Below are 19,168 nucleotides of genomic sequence, written 5' to 3' on the forward strand. Positions count from 1 at the left end.
AAAGTGAAAGCATAAGCAACTGACCATGTGGAACCTGACCCTGATTAGCATTTCCCTGTGTTTCTACAGTGTTTCATTTTCTCTTTCTTATTGTAAGAAACTGTCTCCTACAATAAATTTTAACCAGAGTTGATTAGTTTGTCTTCTAGTTTTGGAAAAAAAAAATCATACATGGCCCCCTTCCCTCCATTTCACAGACATTTATGGGGCATGGTGCTGGACACTGAGATCGTAAGGACACGCCGTGGCTCCAGCTCTTAGGGGGCTGCGAGCAGTGGAGTACAGGGGGCAGCTACAGAGAAGTCACGTCAGCATTATCATCAAGAATAGTAACTTGAGGGCAGCAGTAGGCCCAGGGTTCAAAGGACAGAAACTGGATACAGACTGGAAGAGAAGAGGAAAAGGTATTAGGGCAGGTTTTCTAGACGACAGAAGCTGTGGTCCAATCCCCAGGGACGACAGGACTTAACCAGATGAAGACTGGGGAGAAGGCTCTCCCAGCAAGGGAAGGAGGATGTGTAGAAAGGACTCTTGGGACCTCAAATATGCTATAAACTGCTTGATGAACAGGCTATATGTAATCAAGGCAGGATATAAAACCCTGTAGAAGGAGAAATATCTGTCCAGTCCAGAAATCTGTTGGACAATGCCGCCAGGGAATGTTTGTAGGCAAAAGCAGCATTTGTTTGGCCGCTACCTTTTTAACTTTCCTATAAAGATAGGCTACAAATTGGCAACTCATGACTTCAGCTCACCTTTCTTGAATCTATTTTCAGTGTGGTACGGCTACTGAATAGATAATGTGCAAACAGACCAGATCAGTTGTTTGCTCTGATTCACTTCCAGCTCAAACATTTTTTTCCTCGTGGTACGATGATATTGGTCAGAGAGGTACTAGAAGCCTTAACACCAATCGCAGAAATGCTTCATTTACAAAAGCAAACACTTTCCTCTCTGTCTTGGCACACACGACTAGGGACTGGTGGTCTCGTGTGCAGATCACACACCTGCACAGGGATCCAAGGAAAGCACTAGAAACACCAAGCAAACCCCCATTCAGGACACCGAACTTGGACTGTGGGTATGAGGGTAAAAAAAGGGGGGGGGATTGATTTACCTTGTCTTCCTATTAGAAAACAATTACACGATTTCCCGCCCCTCGTGTGTGAGATCCTGAAAGGCTTCTGTGTCCTCTACACCTTCCTCGAGAATGGCGAAAACTCACTACCTTCTTGTGCCCTGATCTCGTTCAATGTTGACTGCCAACAGTGTTCACTTCTGAGAACAGAAACATCCCATTCATACAGGTATTATCTCATAAGCCCAAGGCACCCCCGCTTCTGCCCTACTGGCTTTCTCACATCAGCCAGAAATGCCCAAGCCCAGACGCTGGCCATCACAGCAATGCCACCCAGAAGTGTCCTGATTGTGGGGAGACACACAGAACAGCAGGCATTCTATCTGTTTTTATATTGAATTTGTCCAGCAGTCGTTCAAAGCTCACCTCAAGTCCTGGGGAAACACTCTGAATACTATTAAGTATACTCTCCAGGTATATGAAATGGTCCTGATAACTGTAAATGTAAAGATACCCTGGATAGAAAAAAAAGAGAGGAAATTTTAAATAATCTGACCAATATCTTCTTAATCTGCGGTCCACGAATCACCTGAAAATGCATGCAAACTTGGACAGCATACATATGTGTACTTTTCATAAAGGTCTAAGGCTTTTATTAGATTCTCGAAGCATTCTATGACTTGAAAAAGCTAAGAACTACATGATAAAAAATAACTCTTCCTATTTCGGTATCTAAAAATACAACTCAGGTGCACAAGCTATAAGTATCAAGGAAACATAAAATATATCACTTTTTGCCTTCATTTGTATATCTTTGAGCAATGAATACCAAATTAAAAAATAGTATTTGCTACACATGCTGTCTGTGAAAAGTTACCTTGCTTCAGTAGTTCATCAAATAATTTTGACAATACATTTTGTAATTTGGCTTTAAATAAATTCACCCTAACACCAGAAAAAAAAAGATATTCTGGATGTAAAATAGTTCCCTAAAGTAGGTATTGATACAGTAAATGGTTCGTTTAATTGAATACTTGCTAAATTTCATGTCCAATCACACTTGGGTATGTGGAGAATTCTATTCTAGGAGTAGCATAATTCCAGGAAGATGGAAAACCTGTAACTGAATCTCCTTCACCACTTTCCAAAAACAAATAGGGGTGCATTCCAAACACCAGCAGCCACAGGCTTAACTGCAGCTGACCAAGTTTGAGATGACCTACAAAATCTGCTCTGTTATTAGTAACATTCCTGCCTTCATGGAATTACCAAAATGCATGTCGGGGTCAGGGTTTCATTAGTGTTGAGTTAGTCTTCCCCCCATCTGCCCTGTATCCCCTCTGGGGCACAACACCAGGAAAATTCTGTCATCCAGCTGTGTCACCCAACTGCAAGCCAAGTTAATGGGAATAAAGCTATGCTAAATGTGAAGTCTGAAGATGGGACTTTGGCTGAACCACGAGGATTCCAGCATATGTTTGCGATTATCATTAAGCCACTTACTCCCAAGATATAAGCTACTTTGTATTGGTTATTTGACTGGGCGAGTAGAGTAGGGGGGCGGATAATAAAGTTCTAAAAGAATTACGTTTATGCTTCAGTCTGATTCTTTCAAAACAAATTTTCATTAATTTTTAAAGAAATGTACAAGGAGTTTAAGACACCCTCCCAAGGTGAGGTACTCTCATTAATTTATCTTCATTGGTTTGGCTGTGACAATTAATATCTCTATGACAATTCACTCATTGAGCCAATCCCATCCCACAAATAAAATCTTGCAAATATTTTTAGAGACGTTACCACTACTTCCCTCACACATTTCTCAGTACATCCAAGCTGAATTGAGCCCCCTTGTATACCCTCCCTTTGCTGCACACCCTACCCATACACCAGGATACCCACATCACCCAGTATGTCCACGTGCCCAACTAAAACACCACTCCTCTAGGAAGCCAAGTCTGTGTTCTCTCCAGAGGCATGAAGCTAAATAAGACATGGTTCCCAATGGTCTCGGGCTCCCTTAACAGGCCCTCAAGCACGGAAATTCCTTCCTGTTTAGCTGTGATCCTTCACAGTGCCCTCAGGGAAGATACTCAGAAGATATGTGCTAAGAAAGAAATTAAAAGAAAGAATAAATGGATGAATGAACTGAATGACAGAGAAATCTAGAGGTCTCTATTTTCTCAGTTAAATTTTTATTTTTTTCACACACTTACAATGTTAGAACAATTATTTGGACAAAGTGTTCAATATACTGGTTTTTTAGATCAGTTAACCTGTTTGCTAAATGTATAACCCTCATTCTTTCTTAGCCAACCCTTGGTTTGGTTTCCGGAATACTACCACTGAATTCCTAATTTTTTCTTCTCTCTCTCTCAGTCTTTCATTCCTTTAAAATATGTGAGCTAAGACAGTTTCCTCAAATGTCAGTCTGATAGTATATTTGACGTAATGTGACTCATATCCATCACAAACTGAACAGGGCAGAGAACACTAGGCTAAAGACCTGGGGGTTCTGAATAGTCTGGGCTCTTCTTCCACTGACTCCTTGTGACCTTGAGAAGTCACTACTCTGAGACTCAGTGTCCTAGCTGAAAGGTGAGAGGTTGTTACTAATACAACCCCCAGTTCCTTTCAGCTTTATGTATTCTAGAGAATAAATTCTCTGTATCTTGCTATTATAGGCTTACAAGTTTCATGAGTAGGCAGACCAGGAAGCTGTCTACATTAGGGGACTGAGTTCTAGGGCCCACAGGCCACATCCAGCCCACTGCCCATTTTTGTAAATAAAGTTTTATTATAGTACAGTCATGTCTATTGGTTTATCAATTGCTGCTTTCATGCTAATGATGGTGGAGTTACAACAGAGACTGTATGGGCAGCAAAGCCCAAAATACTGGTCTTTTGCAGGAAAACATAGCCAATCTCAGTTCTACAAGATGTGCATTGAGGATTGTGACTTCCTACCGAAAGATCTTGCCTCTCTTCCTTGAATGAGACCTGGAATTTCACCATTAGAAGTTACAAAATGTATATATGCTTTGGAAAGGCAAAATGTCTCAAGTGTTAAGCAGATAGTCCCCTAGTAGTAATCAAATGATCCCTATCTGAGACAGCGAAGGAAAATGGAAGGGCCCAGGCAAGCCAAAGCAAATTGAGCAGGCACCAAAGATAAATTTGTTTACTTCCCAATTCTGCCTGGGTCCACCATGGAGAGATGAGTCTCTAGATTTTGATATTGTGATGGGTTTTCATCTAAACCTGCTCCCTCACCTAGCCCCTCTTTTATGTAACAGCCGATGCCTATGGGACAGCTGGAAGACAATCAGGTACGACAATAAAATAAAACCACCAAAGGGTCTACATACATTTTTTCCACTTTCAGGCTCTGATGAAATGATGTGTTTGAATCTCAAAAGCCATTACTCTGAGGAAATGAAGGCAGACACAAAACAATACATACTGTAATGTTCTGTTCCTATGACTTCCAAGAATAGGCAATACTAAGGTATGGTGATAGAAGTCAGAAACTGGCAGGAAGTAAAAGGGGCATGAAGGACACTTTCAGAGTGATGGAAATGTTCTATATCTTATTTTGGATGGCAGTTACATGGCTTAAAATCAACTAGCTGAATCCTTAACTGTGCATTTTACTTTATATTAAGTATATCTCAACTTTAAAATTTATTAAGTGACTATTATCACTAAATAAAGGCTTTTTTTGTTTGGGGATATGTCTTCAGAAATCTTGAAGATCTTTAGGATCATTGTCATTATATAAATTTCTCCCCATAGGAACGGTGATGAGGGTGAGGGGAAGGGAAGGTTCTTTGCCTCTGTGCCCATTTCGCTCACAGGCACATTCTTGCAATATGTCATCGGATATCTCAGTTTGGGGACCTAGTCTTTCACAAAAACTCAAAAGCAGAAAATGAGGAAGTAGTTGAAACAGATTTGTCTCCTTAAATTGTGTGTATGTGTTGTTGGACTATTAAAAAACACAGAGAAAATATACAACAACACACTCACATGTTTCTTGGAAGTCTCTGCTTTATTTAATTTGCATTAAATTTATTCTAATATTGTGCCAAATAGAAGTGTTACATCTAGCACATATGATATTAATAAAAATGTATCTTTCAAAAAATTAAGTTATAAATAAATGCTCTTTTAAATCTGAACAAAAAATAATGAAGTGCCATGGCATTCTTCAACAGTATCTAGCATTCCTATTAACTGGGCTACCAGTCTACAATCATCTGAGAAATAAAAATCAGTTCTGCTTATTGGACAGGATATATTTTTCAAAGAAAAGCTGAAAGACAAATACCTTACTGATATATTAATCTGACTTTGGTAGCTTGTTTGAAATGAACCAAACTCTACTTAAGAGTAATCAAAGGTACTAAATTAGGCAACAATACATGCTTACTGCACAGAGAGCATAAGTACCCAAGAGATCATTTAAATAGGCAGAGTTAAATAAGAAGGGGAAAAGTGTTATTACAAAATTAGTACAGGACTGAACCTGTGTTTTGGTTAAAAATCTAGAATTATCTAATTACCTTCATTTCCAACTTAACAATTGAAAAAAGGAGAATTTACGTGTTAGAAGGGATCTAGAGGTCAGCTAATGGAAGCCCTTCATTATTCTAATGAAGAAACTGGGCATGTAACCGAGTTCAGTCTAACCTTCATCATTTTACCCAAAATGCACAGTAAGTGGTCTCTCCCCTCGCTGGCTGGTCTCATGTCACGTGGCCTCAGGACACCAGCAACTGTGGCTACAATCGCTTTTCCTTTTCCTCAGACTGTTTCTTCTGCCAAAAACTCTTCCCACTCTCATTCTTCCTACTAAGTCGTGCTCATTCTTTAAGGCTTAATCTAGTTATGACTCCTCCCAGATGCTTCCCTTGACCCCTTTCTCACCCACATCAATTTGAGCCCCGAGTGTTAGTTACACCTTCTCTGTTTTCCCAGAGCACCTCATGCGTTTTTCCTCAACCATTCTTTCAACCATTCAAATACTGAGTGTCTGCTCTGGGCCAGTGGGCTAATGCTGGGGAGACAGAGAGAGAGAGAGAGAGAGAATTCCTTTCTCTCCTCAAGGAGCTGCACTTCAGTTGCAGCTGAAACGTCTGTTAACAGTCCATCTATTCTCACTGAAGGACTATTAAAACATTTTTGCAGCCCCAGAAACTGACAGAGTGTATGGCATACAGAGGCTCAATAGATGGCTGTTCAATTTCACTTTTATTGTAAAAATCAGGAGTTCAAGTTCTTCTTCTTTTAATGAGTAAAATGACCCTTCAGCAAAATTTAATCTTTAAATGAGTGGAGGTTATATTTACCTTCTATTAATTATCCATACTGCTCTCAGTTTTATGTGTCATGGCATGTTCATTTACAATTGTTGCCAGTTTGGGTTTTTATTAATCATTCTTTACTTCATAGCATATTACCAAGAGTTTATGTTATCCTATGACTAAAGGCTAATTTAGCAGATTCTGGGAAAGCAGGTAGTATGCAAGGTCAGAACAGTATATTCTCCCAACACAACACCAAACCAAGATTTCTAATACTTCTAGGGTCAAAAATAATAGCAAATTATGAAGCTATCATCATATATTTAAAAGGAATATTACCTTCACCATTATTTAATGAATAAATTGTTAATTTACTCAAAAAGCATATATGTACCTGTCACTGAATTAGGCCAGGGACATGGAGATAAATAAGACATGGTCCAGGGCATCAACAAACTCCAGGTCAGCTATTTAAGTACTACCGTAAGTAGTGGGTAAGTGCAATACTAGAAGAATGCAGAGGTAGAGGAGGCACAAAGGTGGAAGTGACCAACGCGGCTTGAGGAGGAAGCGGTCAGGGAAGACCTCACAAAGGAAGTGATGCTTCTCAACGCAAGGAGAGGCCACATTTCCACAAATCAGCCCCCACTGTGTTTACTCAGCAACAATTTGTTAAGACTCCGCTGAGTGCCAGGCCCTTTAATGGTGGGGAGTGGGGGGGAAGGTAGTGAAGGATTCAGCAATGAAGAAAACAGACAATGCTCCTCTTCCAGACGCACTTAAGCACTACTGTGGGGCTAGTGATAAAGATTCATCCTAAATGCAAAAAGTTATCAAAGGATTATAAATAGGAGACTACATGTGTTTAAATCTTGCATTTTAGAAATGCTAGGTTTCCTTCTTGACGTTTAGCCAATTTTCAGCTCTTTTTGCTCAGTTTTAAAAGCTCCCCCCTTCGGTCTCTTCACCTTCCCATAAGCTAAGCTTCTACAACAGGTTCCACTTGCTGCCTCTATTTCCTGACCTCACACTCACCCTTCAACCTGCAGCAAACAGGCTTCCGCCTCTCACTTCCATTAAACCCACACTCGCAAAGATCTTCATTGTTATCCACGCTACAAATCTGGTGGCCAATGTTTAGTCTTGACCTTATTGGTCACTTAGCTATCTTGATACGGCTGTCCACTCATTCTGAACCTAATGCCTTGGCTTCCAGAATGCCCCGTTCTGGTCTCCGTCAGAGGCTCCCACAGCTCTGCCCTTCCCTACCTGGCGCTGCTCCTCAGGTTTCCACCTGTGCTTGACTGCTGTCTCTATAGAGACTCTGTTCTCTATTCTCTCCTGCCAGATCTCATCCAGTCCCAGTTTTCACTACCTCTCAAATGCTGAAGAGTCCCACGAACAAATAGCTTAGAAGTCTTGGCCTTGATCTCCTTCCCAAGCTTCCAACTTGTATAGCCAGCTATCAGCTGGGTATATACACTGAGCTCAAAATTTCACAGGCCAAACTTCTCCCATCCACAATCTGCTCATCCACCAGAATTCTCAATTTCAGTTAATAACACTAAAACAAAAACTCAAGATTTTTTTCCTGGCCCCCAGTATGCATTTAATTACCAAATCATACCAACTTCATTGCTTGTCGTCCCAAAGACTCCATTACTCCCTTCCATCCATATTCGAACGACCCTAGTCTAGGCTCTCATCATCTTTACTTGGACAAGGGCATCAGCCTTCCAAACAGTCACGGTGCGCCTTAAAGCCCCCTGTTATGCTCTAGAGAAAAAAAGACACTGGGGGATCCTGGAACAGAAGGAGCAAACAGTTACAACATCACAAGTTTGGTTTTATGGATTTAAATCCAATAGCTCTGAAACCAGATTAAAATAGTAATGATCCGAATCGGGTACGAGCAGGATGGGGTTGGAGAGTGGAAGAGACAGAAGAGAGAATAAATCAGTGTAAAATTTGATTAACTGAAGAGAGTTCCTCCTTAAGACCCATTAAAAAGTCCTCTGAGTGCAAAGTGCTTCCATGAATACTAAAGACAACTGGTGCTAATTTTTTTAACTCCCACAATAAGAACTTTTTTAAGAGTCTGGATAAGAGAAGTATCATGTTTGTTTAGGATAAGTATAATTGAAATCAGCTTCACTTGGGCTTCTTCTAAGCAATGACTCATGTTGTTTTAGCTGGTGTTGACTCACTGCCCCACAAAGGATGACACAGCTTTAAACAAGCAGAGCAGGGCCTGCTTTTTCCAATTACATGCTTCCAGCAACTGAAGAGGTGGGAGTCCTCTGGAGTGGAGCCTTCTGCAACTAAGCACAATCTTGATTTTACAAAAACAGTTGCCAAGTCGACCTTGTAATCACTGAGCTTTGTAAATGAGGAGGAGAGAAGTTAAGTTGTGGTATGTTAAAAATCACAGGGGCCAGGCATCCTCTGTTTTTTCAAAACAGAATCTACGGAAACTTACAGTCAGCTCTTTTCCCATTTAATTGCTTACTCTATTGAGGTCAGCAAATGTTTTTCTTTAAGATGCCAATGAAAAGTCGCAGCAAGTGTGTTTTCGAGACTCTCCAAGTTACGTTTGGTGAGATAACGTGCAAGGGGAGTTGTAACAGTGTTTGAAAGGAAGCTAAGGAAATGTCGTTCTCATTAACGGTCACCACCTTTTCTCCAGTCCTAGACCTTTAATGTTCTCCCATCTGCAAGCCGGTTTTCCCCTCCTCCATGTTTTCCTTGCTGGTGGCCTGACTGCACCCAGAACACATTGGTCCATGCTGTGGGCCTCAGTAGGTGCCGTGGTAATGCGAGAAGGTGACAAGGGGTCAGCAGAACAAATTCAGAGCCTGGCTCAACAAGTTGGTTATTCCTTGAGAGGTTTTCGACAAGACACTTTTCCATACTTTGCTTCCCAGCTGTACCACAGATATTAGTCCTCACTCATTACTGGTCTTTCATGATGTTTAGTTCCTATTAGTAATACACTCTGCACAAGTTGGCTAGTTAAAAATAGTTAGAGAAGACTTCTAATGACATGGCAGTTGGCAGAGAAGCCCAGACCACACTGTTTAGGTATAATTAAAATGACCGTCCAGCCTCTGTAGTTCTAGTGTTCTAAAAAACAAAGTTTATCAAAATGAATACCTCGGAAAATGAACACAAGTGCCTGGAGGCCACTCTGATTCTGACCTCCCCAGAAGATTCAAGTCCAGACTACAATGGGCCCTGGGTTTGTTTCCTAAACAGAAATCCTTGAAGCCCAATTTAGGCTCAGCATTATCCATGGCTCCAAGGTCACTGAGGGACAGGGACTGTGCTCAGGCTGATGGGAGACCAGGGATGGCTCGGGGTCCGGACTGGATTGCACAACCTATCTTAACTTATCCTAAGTTTCTGAGTAACATTTTGAACAGAACTGGTCTTCACAAAGGCATGGTCCAGGACCTGCTTGTCCCTTGGTTGGCTTCAAAATCAAGATAAGGTGAAAACCTGATTGACTATTAGGAGACAGGAGAGGAAAACCCCATTAATTCTCATGGAGCATTGCTTCTCAACCTGCATTAAGAACTGTTATGTTATAAGTCACATGGAAGGAACAAAGTGAAAAATATGTTTTTAACCATAGAAATCTTAGTAGTTAAAGAAAACGATTAATAAAACTAACATGAAAAATTCTAAGAACATGAACCTAAGGGTTAGAGGATTAAAAATTGCCCTCCCCTCCTTCTGCCTAAAAAAGAGCCCTAGGAAGATTTCCTATAACTCATTGCTTGGATCTCACTTTCCTGGTCAAGTTGAATGACTTCCGTAGTGCATTTTGTCTATTTTAAAACATAGTTACCTAAATAAGACTGCAAGATGGGCAAGTATATAGCTTTGAAATTTTTAAAAATCCTATTATTTTACTTCCTTCAAGTGGCAACAAAATTTCTCAAACTATTTATATCCATTCATATTTAATTCGCTCCATGCTCATTCCATTAACACAGAATAGACATGACTGCAAAAGGAAAGACTAAATCAAAACTGAGTATAATATCTACTATGTGAAAGTTAGTATTGCTGGTTGCTAAGCAGGGATATGATAATACTGTCCCTGCTCTCAATAAACCTATAACCAAATTGCGGCAGAAAAACACTAAATCCACAATATTCTAGAAGGGCTGTCATTATCTTGCTGTGTGATCTTGGGCTATTTCTCTGTGCCTCAGTTTCCTCCCATGTCACTGGATTGTGGTGAGGATTAAATGAGATAGTGCATGTCAGGCTCAGTAAGCTATCAATAAAAGCTAGCACCTTGCTGGCACCTTTTTTTTTTTTTTTTAAAGAATTGACACCACAGGACTGTGCGTGATGAATTACCAACGGATCATTATTGTTATGGTAGGTAAAAACCCTTCTGGCTACTATTGTGAAGGAAGTCTTCAGAAAGGAGGTCTAGTCCTTACTTCTTTAGCTACATTTATCCTCTTGTGTTTCGCTTTACAGCGCAGCCACTTAAATATGGGTTTAGTCCCAACCACTGACCTGTTAACTTTGGCTACTATGTGAATTTTTCAGTATGGTAATGAAGGTAGGGAAAAGTGGGGAGGAAAGAGATCAAATATCATATTATCAGTTATAATGACATTTTAGTATATTTAACATTTTTTCTAAACACCTGTCAGGTTTCTCTACAGCTCTATAAAAATATAAATCCATTGATGGACCTTTGTATAAAGCCAAAGGCACTGTCCAGTGTTTTCTAAATTGATTTTCATAAATGAATACTGAACAGGAAACTTCAAAGGAATTCTTGTCCCTATACATTACAGATGTACAAAAGCAAATTTTGTGGCTGACCACAAAATTTAACATAGGAATAAAGATTTATCTCTTATATGAAAAGATAATCAGCACCACAACTTAGAATTATTAAAATAGTACAAATATATCTCAAGTGTTTCACAATTTAAAACTACTACATACTACTCTGCCTTTGGTTTCCAGTTTCTCCTTCTCCTTCCTGTCTTTGGTATTGTGTGTTTGTGTGCAGTCATCATCTATTCACCAAAGGGATCAGAAGTGGAATGCATAGGTTTAATTAGTTTTTAAGAGTAACATGAGACACCACAGCTGGTTCTCAACTTGATATTAGCATACGTCCTCCCACACTTGGAATTACTTGGCACTTAATGCCTATCAAATGGATAGTTTTACCTATAATATTCATTTGTTGAAGACTGATATAACACATTTGATACTCAAAGAATGTGTCATAAACCACAGATATTTAGGAAGATGATATACAGTAAAACAATCTACTACTTTCTTTAGTTCCCACCTTAGGCACTTTTGGACACAACATTAATATTTTGATGCACGTCCTCTAATAATCACAAAGAAATGGATACGTGAAATTCCCCATTATAAAGAACAACACATTATACAAAACTCACTAACTCAAGTAACCAGAACATAGCAAGAAACTGAAAGCAAACAAGCAAACCAAAAAATTATCAAGGAAACTGAAATAAATGCTATCAAAATCTTTTGTTAGATTATACATTTTAGTTCTTTGAGCAGTATTTTCTTTACACAGTTCCAACAAGCTTGATTATCTAATCAAAAGTAAATTACAAAGCATGTTAAAAATAGCAATATTAGGAAGAACAAAAGTACTGCTAAAGGCTTTAAGGTCTGCCTGAAAAGAAGGAAAACAACAACAATGATAATAAATAATATTTAAACTATATAATCAATAAAACAATACACCAATATAGGCTATTTATTTTTTAACATCTTTATTGGAATATAATTGCTTTACAGTGGTGTGTTAGTTTCTGCTGTATAACAAAGTGAATCAGCTATACATATACATATATCCCCATATCTCCTCCCTCTTGCATCTCCCTCCCTCCCACCCTCCCTATCCCACCCCCCTAGGTGGTCACAAAGCACGGAGCTGATCTCCCTGTGCTATGTGGCTGCTTCCCACTAGCTAGCTCTTTTACATTTGGTAGTGTATATATGTCCATGCCACTCTCAGGCTATTTACTATTAAAGCAAAACATCCACATCTCAATCAGTGCCTGTACTACAGCACTGTAATTCTTACTGACTTAATGATGATAGTCATTTAGAAAAGGTTCTTTTCTGCACTAAAGATAGATTTGACTTCATATATTCATCCAAAGAGGCTTAAAAACAAAATGAAATCTACTGTTTAAGTGGATAAACTTTATTTCCAAAATTTTCTCCTGAGGAACATTTTACTCCCTTCATTTGCTTTTCTATATAACATTCTACTTCTAATCTTTGCTAGAACTGATATCTAGAGACCACAGATTGAGAAAACAGAGAACGGATATGACTTCAAAAGTGAAATAGTTTGGTTTTAGGATGGAGTGAGAAGAAATTTTGATTATATGCAAATTAGAATGTTTGCTTTAGTTATGATACATTTGTAAATGTTCAAGTAACATCTCTGGAACACTGATAAGGGGAAAATGTTTCCCATCAGATGCAAGCATAGTACCAAGAAAACAGAAGGACAGCCTCAGTAACAAGTGCCAGGCAAAGTGGGACCTAATAACCACACTCTCTGAACACAGCATTTAATTTAACAACTTTCTGATTATTTTTTCTATTAAGCCTGTAACAAAATTTTGCTTTCAAAAAATCATAGATTTTGAAAATTAGGGAATTTATCTTTATAGGTTTCATGAACTCAGACCAGATAAAACTAAGCCATTTTATTGTATTTTGTGGCAAAACTGTGAAAAAAAACAGTAGATTACATTTGGTTGACTTTTTAAAGGCAAAAAAAGCCACAAATAATAAAATTAGAGAGAATACTGAATGTGGATTTTATAGTATGTAAAATAAGTCAAACGTAGGAGGACTGAGAAAAACTGAAAATCACTATTAGAACATCACTGTAATAAATGTTACTGGCAAGATCCGTAGATGGACGTGAAAATCAGAGGAGGAAAGTTTGAGGAGAAACAGGATGTTAGCACAGTCAAAACGTATCTCTCCCAAGATATTTATTAATTACGTAGGGAAACCTGGCAGACAACACCTTAACCAGGTGTTCAGAGCTAACATCAGTATTAGCGAGACAGCGACATCATGAACCCCTCAAATGATGCACTGAGAAAGGCCTGACATCATTCTGTGGAATCCTCACCCAAAACACATAACTTCAATCCAGTCATGAGAAGACATAAGACCCATCCAAATTGAGGGACTTCCTACAAGACAACCAACTGGTACTCCAAAAGTGCCAAGTCACAAAAGACAACAGACTGTCATGGATTGTAGGAGGTTTGGGAGTCATGCCTAAATCCAGTGTGGGATCCCGGATTCAATTCTACAACAGAAAAATTCCAATTCTAATGGAAAAACTGGTGAAATCAGAATAAAGTCTATAGTTTAGTTAATAGTACTGTAGCAGTGTTAATTTTTTGGTTTTGATAATAGAACACAGTTCTGCAAGATATTAATCTTAGGGAAGATTAGGGAAGCTGGAGAAGGTTACATGGGAACTTACTGCACCACTTCTGCAAATTTTCGGAAGTCTAAAATTACACCAAAATAAAAAGTTAAGGGAAAGTTATCATTTTCATCCACATGAAAATGATTCTACAACACTCTAAGTTCCCTGAATTTTTTCGGATACATTAAGGATTAGTGATCAGGGGGAAATGAGCAGGTTAAAAATGGACAGAGCAACTGGCCAAATGTTAAGCCAAATGACACGATCAAAGGAAATGTGCCAGATGTTTTCCAACAGCTCTACATATGGAGGCACCTACAATCAGCAGGGACCCCACTGTAAAAAGAAACCAGAGCCACCAACTCTGGTTTCAGCTATCACGTAAAGAATGACCTATAAATACCTCATTCTCTCCCAAGAATCCTATTTCCATGACTCTTTCTGAATCCTCTAGAAAAGTATACCTACTATGCCCCAGAATTTGGTGTACCTGTGTATATGTTTGTAAGCTCACACAGACCTACGTTAATGCTTAACTGAACAAGAGTTGGCGCCTTGAAATAAATGTCCTTCTAATTAATTAATTTCAATCCAGGAATGTACCACTAAATATGTGGTACATTCCTGGATTTTTTTTTTAGCCCAGGTCAACAAACTTTTATTGCCATGTCTGGCTCCCCCAGCCCCAGCAAGACCCCTGCTTACATGGTAGAAATACTGAGCTCTGGTGCAGAGGAATGGGGGGGTGTTACCTCCCTTTCTCTGCACACTGCCAAGGTTAAAAAAAAGAAACCCACTTACTGGAGAGGGAAGGCCATACAGGGTTGGAGTTCAAGGGCAGGTATGGCTCGGTCCCACCTCTGCTGGCTGCAGAATATAGAGACCATGGTTCCAAACATTTTTTAAAGGAGGGGAGAAGTTGCCAACTCCAGCCTTTTCCACAAACAAAATATTTACTTTCTATTCATCACTAATTCCATTTTAATCAAATCATTCCCATTATAATGAACAGTTATGCTATTAGGAAACAATATGCCCTTGACAAAAGTTTTAACATTGCTATAGAATTAGATTCCTAGGATAACCTCGGGGAGCTTCTATATTTGTTTTTCAGGAACAGTTGGCTCTTTTCCTCCTCTATTTTTGTCCTCTTTCAGGAAGTTTATGGTATATTGAGATAAACATCAGAAATACTCATAGCCATTTTATACTATACCTCCACTAAAAAATGTTGTATATGTTATTTGTATATAACTTAGGAAATCTTTGAAAAACAAGATATCTAGCTTCATCTTCAGCTACCTTTCATTTTGTCAGTGAAATCATTTTGAACATATGTTAACATTTTCACTCTCGATTCTGAATAAGGGTCTAGGAGCTTAGCTTCTCTAAAAATCACATGATTCTAAAGATAATTCCAACCATTTGTTTCAACAGAACTGAGAATTTGTAATCCTTCGTTCTCTTTTATCCTTACAACAGAATGTAAATATAGAATGTTTGTGAAATAAGGAATTGCTTTCCCTCCTCGCAACAAATGCTTAGTACTCCTGAGTCTCTTCCCTGCATGAGTAAGTTTGGGGGATAGGTACCAAAAATGTTCTACTCCTCTTTACGTCAACAGCTGTGATTAAAAGCGGTAACAGTAATAATGCAGCTAACAATTATCAGGCACTTCCTTGGTGTCGGATGCTAGCAGGCTGCCCAAGGTCACATGGTAGGAAATGGGGTAGGTGATGAACAGTGTCTGGCAGTCTGACCCCAAGCCTGAGTAACTGGCAAGTACACTTTATACTGGCTACTCACTTTAATAAAATAAAATGGGCAGGCCCCAGAAGAAATTACAGTGGACACCCAGCTTCAGTGTTGAAGAGCAACAGGGACAGGTGTGTAATGGAGCCCATGGAAGCCTCAGTTGCTGGATCCTTGGGGGTTTTTTTGGGTTTTTTTGTTTGTTTGTTTGTTTTTAATGGGAAGCTGACGTCCAGATTTATATCTGAAGCCTCTTGATTTTGAAATGTTGCCACTTATTTCAAGCTTTTTTCTAAAAATCCTATTGGTCTGAAAGGTCAAGGGCTACATTCTCAAGGCAGGCTCTTCATCTCATTTCTCTTTGTATCACTAATGCCTTTTGTGTTCCCGGCACATAGTAGGTACAAATAGGCTGACATACTGTTAAAAATCCTTCCATTTTATCTTGGCCATTTGGTAGGAATTCATTAATTTATTGCGCTACTACAGTGGCCGGACACTACTCTGGGCACTTGGGATACAATAGTGAAGAAAAGAGAATAGTAAAGAGAGAGAGAGAGAGACTATATTTTAGTGGAAAAAAGAGGCCAAAAAAAAAAAATCAAAAGCACATAAAGTTAGATGAAGTATAGGCTTGGAAAATAAGGAGATGGCTTGCTTTGAAATGAAACTACGCTACCCAGAGCTAAAGAAAGATGATACTTAGAAAGTCAGATACAATGGCCCATGCTTCCTAGTGCCATAGTGGTCACTACTCCACAAATACATTACACATATGTAGGCGATTTAAAGGAAAGGGTATTCTTGACAGAGAGAGTGCTCTCTTCATAAGTGGAACAATACAATCTTGCTCCTTGGCTTGAAAGAGAGTATTGATCAGTAGTTAGTGAGTCAAAGGTTAATAACTCAGGCCTGATTACTTCTGTTACCAGACGCATGATGGATAGTGTCCTCGGGCTTCCTGTAAATACAGAAACCTCTTTTTGATCGCTGTTACTGAGAACCAAGGAATTAAGCTCTTCTCTCACAATTTAGTTGTAGGGGGCGGGGGTCGTCTATCTCCTGCATCGGAGGGTGAGTAGCACGAAGGCTCCCATACAGAGGGTACAGGGCAGTCACCAAAAATGCAAACTTGGAGCAACATAAATCTAATTGGCAACTGTATGGTAAAACACTAACTATGAGAGGCAACTCTTGTGCTCTTGTATATTATTATTCCACGAGACCACATGCTGAGTTAATGGAACTTCTCCAGTTTGCTATGGAAAGGGATGTAATTTCGGATTGCCCAAATGGCACAATCTGGCTCTTGCTCCCAGACAGCTGCAGGGAGCTATAGACAGGACAGCTACACCAGGACCATCTAAAATGCACAAACCTGGCCCCCACTTCTCACCAAATCACGTATATCTATTTAGTTACTCGTAATAGGAGTAATTACAGTCAAGGATCATGTTTAGAAAAGAAAACACTCTAAAGACAAACGCAAGTTTGTACCTTCATTAAAATAATGTGCACAGCTCTTAAAACTGGAAGAAAAATGTTATTTTTTCATTGTCTGTATATAAAAATTAGATTTCATTCATGCTGCTCTTTTTGGAAGAAACAATATTTTCTTTGTTAGCCAAGCCCAACACAGATCTCATGCCAATGCAGTTTGCTCTTCGCATGGATGCTAGCCAAGAGGATATTTCTTGAAATAAAGTCACAATCTGTTGAAAGCCTTGCAAGTCAATTAAATTAGGAAACAATCTTTATCACATAACTAAAGATAAAAGTATGAGAAAAAAATGACTGAAAATAAACATGCAAAAAGCACACTACTCAAATCTCCCCACTCGTAAAGAAAACCATTCGTCAATGGATCCATTCCAGATAGTCACATTTAAACAAATAATATTTCTCCTAAATATGTGTCAGGTATCAAATCATCTCAGTGTAATATTTTTGTCCACAGAAGGAAACTTCCTAAGGGTCTAATATTTTCGTTTAGTTAATAGTCTCACTGGCCTTGATCTTGCATCAAATAGACGATCACTGATAGATTAACATTAACTAACATAGATATTAAATCTAAAATGCACATAGTGAGAAGCCTTCAAACCTCTTTTGATCCAAAGGAAAATTATAATTGCATTTATAGACAGAGTCAACATTAGCAATAATAGTGGCACCAATGTATGTATACGATTGGAAGGTTTTTTAAAATCTAGAAATGAAATTGTTTTTAAAAGTCTACTGAGATTTCCTTTTTGGAGACTCTCTCCAGCTGCGCTTTAGCTCCTGTGAAATGCAGTTACTAAATAAATTCTCGATGGTGTTTGAGAATTTAAGATAATATATTTTACTTTTTTTTTCATTTTCCCCTGCTGTTTCATTTTAATCTCCAATAGTTCAATAGGTGAATGTGGCAGACATCAGGCATGTGCCTATTATCAGCAAGTTGTACCAAGAATGCAACTCCGCTGCTAACCTCTCCTAGCCACCGTCTTTAGCCATTGCCGGCTGAGACTTCCCATCAAGGACAAATACAAAGAACGGGAGGCTCACTCATCCAGTCCACCAAAACTTGAAACAACAATCAAGCGACGGTGGTCCTACGCTCCCGCGGAAAACCCAGCTGCATACGAACCCCCCACCCCTCCAGCCCAGGAGACCTCTGCCCCTTCGGCGCGGTGGGGTACCTGCTGCCTGGGTGGCTGGCGGCGGCCCGGGGCGCGCAGCGCGGCTCGGAGCTGGGCGGCTGGGGGCGCGCGTACGAGTGGTAGGCGGTCAGCACCACGCCGCCCGAGTCCTCTACTTCCATCGTCAGCCGCGCATGTCTCCGCTCCGGCCCGAGAACAAAGGCGGGGACCAGCATGGGCCAGCGCACCGGACCGGTCACCGGCGGGGAGGCGCGGCCCGTCCGGCTCCCAGGGCAGAGGGGCTCCTCCCGCCGCTGGGCTGTCAGGGGCGCGGGCAGGCCGCCCCGCCCGCCGGCCGCCGATTAGCCCGGATTCAAATACACGCCCACCAGCCCCCCTGGGGTGGGGTGGGGCGGGGAGGGCGAGGCGGGGCGTCGGGGTGCAGGCGGCCGGGGACTGGGGAAGTGGGGTGTGGGATCCCTGCGTCTAGGAAACTGGAAACCCGCCGCGATGCTTAGGGGCTCGGGCTGGCTGCTCTAGTAAAGTTTTGCTTGCTTTGTTTCTTTTCCTGTTCCTTTTCTCAACCCCCAGCCCCACCCCTTCAAACGGGAGGCTTGTCCCGTGGCTAGGAACATTTCCTGCTGGGCAGCCCGAAGTCAGAGGAAGAAAGGGCGCCTGGGGAGCCCCGGCTGAGAAGCAGAGGGGCCGGCTCCAACGTGCGCGGGCTGGCGAGGAAAGGAAGAAGAGGCGACGCTGTCTCACTGAAAGCCTCCACATCAAAAACTGAAGAACCGAGTCACGTTGCTGCTTACTTAGTCCAGTTCCAGTCAACGTGATTTCCTTGCGGGCAGGTAATGCCCTCTTACGACAAGCAGGACACGTCCCTCCCTCACCCTTGGTGCCGCAACCTTCAGGCTCT

At 40.4% G+C, this 19,168-nt stretch overlaps 1 protein-coding gene across 1 annotated transcript in view; it reads right to left on the reverse strand.

The window, feature by feature from the left end:
* ARHGAP28 (Rho GTPase activating protein 28) overlaps positions 1-18,587 on the reverse strand; it is a 154,407-nt gene extending 135,820 nt beyond the window's left edge. The window contains exon 1 of the mRNA XM_082641422.1: positions 18,310-18,587. Coding sequence (XP_082497548.1) covers positions 18,310-18,485 — 176 coding nt within the window. The 5' untranslated portion in view covers positions 18,486-18,587. The remainder of the gene's footprint in view (positions 1-18,309) is intronic.
* Between the last annotated feature and the right edge of the window lie 581 nt (positions 18,588-19,168).

The sequence above is a fragment of the Mesoplodon mirus genome (assembly GCF_964341445.2).
Source record: "Mesoplodon mirus genome assembly, chromosome: 13".
NCBI classification, from domain to species: Eukaryota; Metazoa; Chordata; class Mammalia; order Artiodactyla; family Ziphiidae; genus Mesoplodon; species Mesoplodon mirus.